The sequence below is a fragment of the Ascaphus truei genome, chromosome 20 (assembly GCF_040206685.1).
Source record: "Ascaphus truei isolate aAscTru1 chromosome 20, aAscTru1.hap1, whole genome shotgun sequence".
NCBI lineage: Eukaryota > Metazoa > Chordata > Amphibia > Anura > Ascaphidae > Ascaphus > Ascaphus truei.
Window position 1 is genome coordinate 28490611 of NC_134502.1, and position 4183 is coordinate 28494793.

Consider the following 4183-nt stretch of genomic DNA (forward strand, 5'->3'; position numbering starts at 1 on the left):
ACTTTTTTTTCTATACTACTCCGCTGTATTCTGTCTCTTTATTCCCTGGATTACACGGTAGCGTATTTTTATATTATCCTTATGGGACATGCACCAGCAAACTATCTCTTTATTTATGGGAGTGCCAACTGCCCCATCTGACTATCTACAGCTCAACCCCCTATATAGCGCTGTGCTTGGGATCCAAAGAATCACATCGCGTTATAAGCGGATCGCGCTAGAACTAATGTACAATTGTATGCATTGTACATTAAAGTATTTAAGACACCAACAATCGTGTTGTAAAGTATTCATAAGTACGAAAATTGGGAGCCACGCTTGCCCAGCGCTATAAGCGGATTCGCGTTGTAACGGATCGCGCTATAACGGTCCTGAAATATCAGGACCTAAACACAAAGGAGAACAGAGTCCAGAGTCAGTGCTGCCGAGTCCGGTTGAGGTAAGTTTAAATAACACGTGGATATTAAAAAATCTTGTGGAGAATAATATTACAATCACCATCAATAACCAGAAACCACTGTATTAAATCAATAGGTACAGTAATTCCGATGCAGGGGTACGGGGTTCTAAGAGGTGTACGGAGAAGCAGCATCTAACCCAGCCGGTCAGGTTCAGGTGGAATGTGTCCCCTCACCACCAAGTGAACCGAAAACCCTGGAGCAAATAAGCGTTGTATACGTGCACTTAGGGGCCTATTCTCTAAAGTTCGTATTGTGAGATATACCACATGGTACACCCCCAATCTGATTGGTTGAAGTACCATGTGATGGCACCAATTTAAAAAAAAAAGAATGTGACATCATCGTTTTAAGATGATGTCACATCCTTATTAAAAAAATGGAAGCTGTCACACGGTAATTAAAAAAATCGGATTGGATGTGTACCATGTGATGCCTCACATGGTATATCTCACAATCTGATCGGTTGTATTGTAGTACAATGTGATGGCATCCATTTATTTTTTAAAGGATGTGACGTACCTTCTATAAGATGACGACACCTCCTTTAAAAAAAAAGAAGAACCCTGTCACATGGTACACCAGCCAATCGGATTGGGGGTGTACCATTTGACACTCAAATGTGATGTCACAGGCCTTACATAAGACCTGTCGTGGCTCATTAGAGTTTAAGAAGCTGAAGGGACAACATCTGCCCCATTGGATTGGATTACAAAGAAAGAAGACGAATTTAGCAGCTGTTGAGGATCATTGCGTTTAGTGTCAAGAGGTTCCTGCTGTTGCTGCTGGAATCGAAGGTGGATGGTGAAGATGTCAAAAGTACGAAAAACGTTGTTTGTATTTTTTTTTTTGCATTGCATATTTTTCATTGAGGTTGCCCATTAAAATGTATGTGGTTTTCTCCAGAGACCCCCTCCTCCCGTACACGAGAATTAAAATGTAAATAAAAGCAGTGCAATCGCCTGTGAGAGCTGTGCAGGGAGAGGCGGCTTCTCTCTGTGCATGGAGTACGCCGATACATCATTTGCATAAATTCACTGATGTGTCACCGTGTTCCTTGTTTCTTCACTGTTACAGTAATTAATTTACTCGCACATACTCTTGATCATTAATAATTGAAACCTACACATTTATTCTGTCACTTCTTCTCCACCATTTATTTATTCCGTTACCAAAAGAGTTTTTCACCCAGCAACAATTACGTAAAAGCAACAGAGGTAAAACTTTTTAATTAATATACAAAGTGGTGAATGCAGAAATGGTTTATTGGGTCTGAGTAGACATCCAGTTTTTACATTTATTTGACGTTGTGAGTCAGACCTCTGTCTTTCCCCATGAGACGTTCTCTCGAGTTCATGTCGGGTCGGAACAATATGATGAAACATTTGGGCACAAACATGCAGACCACCAGAGCCCAGCTGGAGGACAGGATGGCGAAGACCTCCATGGCCACGGTGTACTTGCCGCGTGCGCTGAGGGAGGCCGGGATAAAGAACACCCAGACACTGAGGAAGGCCAGCATGCTGAAGGTGATGAACTTGGCCTCGTTGAAGCTGTCGGGGAGCTGCCTGGCCAGGAAGGCAACAATGAAGCTAACACTAGACAGAAGGCCAAGATATCCCAACATGCACCAGAAGGCGATGGGGGAGCCCTCGTTACACTCAATGATAATGACCCTAGGTTTAGTTTGGGTGTTGTGTTCTGGGAACGGAGGTGAGAATGAGAGCCAGACGATGCAGAGAAAAGATTGAATTAGAATGCATACAATAACAACAAGATAAGACACTCGGTTGCTGGTCCACTTCCTTAGGTTGCTACCAGGCTTGGTGGCCTGGAAGGCAATGACCACCATGATGGTTTTGGCCAAGATACATGAGACACACATGGCAAAGACCATACCGAAAGCTACTTGGCGCAAAAGACACGTCTCAGGTTGGGGATAACCAATGAAAACCAAAGAGCAGAGGAAGCAGAGGGACAGAGTCCACAGGAGAAGACAACTGAGGGTGTAGTTATTGGCTCTGACAATGGGAGTGGTCTTGAAGTGAATAAAAAGTCCAACCATGACAACTGGGACTAAAGACGAGGAGACACTTGTAGCAGCCAAGGTGACACCCAATGGCTCTTCATAGGAGAGAAATTCTCTGGACTTTGGGAGGCATGTTTCCCGCTGGAGATTGGGCCACATATCCCACGGACATTTAAAGCAATCAACAGAGTCTGAAAGAGAGACAACAATAATGAATGTAATAATCTATCACATTATGTTCAGAATTTATGTTTTTTTTCTAGTTCTTCTAAGATCTTCTCACCTGTTTGGTTGGAGATCTCTCCTTGGGGACAGAGGACACATTGGAAGCAGCAGACAGGCTTCCCTCTCAATGCTGCCTTCCTGAAACCAGGGGGACAACTGTTACTGCAGAGAGAGAGAGGGACCTGGAGGAGAATTTAGAAGGATGAAGTGTATAAGAGGAAGATATGACTTGGATACAGTACTATAAAAATGACAAACTCGGTCCTGACTGGCTGAGACAGACTGGATGATTGGGACATGCCACGTTGTCACCAGCAATGAAAGTTAAAGGTTGAGTCATTTTATCGAACCACAGTGGGACAGAGAAGGCATGTTGTAAGTAAATGAATGAGCGGGTACATTTATGTCAAGTATTTCCACCCGTTGCCCAATTCAAAGATCCATATAACTCCCCCTATTGCACCAAGAAACCGCTCACTATAACTCCTCCTATCGCCCATATAACAGCTCCCTATAACACCTCCTGTTACCGCTCCCTATACATGTATCTCCTCTCCATGGCAGTACCTTACCTCCCTTCCACCTGACGCCCAATGCACGGCACTAGCATTGATGGTGAAAACCTGTCCAATGGCAGCTCCGGTATCGTAGCTGCCCACCTTGACCGGTTTTATTCCGCCCTCCGGTCTCTGCTGCCAGTTCACTATATCATACACCGCAGGTGGGTCCCCGTTCTCGTTGAAGAAGAGCTCCCTCCCATTGCTCAGTCTCAAGCGTACCTTCTTCACATAGTGCAAGAGCTGAGGAGAGAGTAGGTTGGTTCTGTTAGGTAACATAGGCTCAGAGTTAGTGCAGACAATGGGGCTGGTAAAGGAATTGAAACCAATGGGGCTATCAAAGGAAATTCAGTGAAAGCAGTGGAAGTTTTATCATTTTTGTTTTTTTATAACTTTGATTTTATTGTGTTTTTCAAAAGTATACATATACAGATATAACCACTGAAGAATTTTTACCAACACATTTTCTTCCAAAAGAGAAAACACATATTCATGAAAAGTGGGAGGGAGAGGGGGTAGACAAGAAGGAAGGGGGAGGGGGAAACCGGTGGGGGTGGGGGTATTAGTCGCCCGTACAGGCTATTCACAAAAGGCGTCTCGGGTCCTACATTTATCTGTGAGCACCCATCTTAGATCACCATCAAAGGAGAACGCATCTGAACCTATCAAAGCAAGATGGTATCTTTCTCCACTCCCGGGATGTCCAGCTGGGCCAACCAAGGCATCCAGGTTTTAAGCAAAATTTCGCCAGTGTCATTAACTAAACTCGTCAATTTTTCCATCTGGCATTCAAACCAAATTCTGTTCCGAATCTTGGGAATTGATGGAATTTCGGGCTGTTTCCATAATGCTGCGATCTCACACCGTGTTACTGTTGCGAAATAAGCAACCATTTTATGACTTGCTTTATTCAG

At 44.0% G+C, this 4183-nt stretch overlaps 1 protein-coding gene across 1 annotated transcript; it reads right to left on the reverse strand.

The window, feature by feature from the left end:
- Positions 1–1755: 1755 nt before the first annotated feature.
- On the reverse strand, positions 1756–3052 carry LOC142471066 (vomeronasal type-2 receptor 26-like). Its single transcript, XM_075577864.1, has 3 exons — positions 2996–3052; positions 2771–2894; positions 1756–2678 (listed from the first exon to the last, which is right to left on the reverse strand). Exons 1-3 carry the CDS (start codon positions 3050–3052, stop codon positions 1756–1758), a joined length of 1104 nt encoding a protein of 367 aa, XP_075433979.1.
- Positions 3053–4183: the final 1131 nt, after the last annotated feature.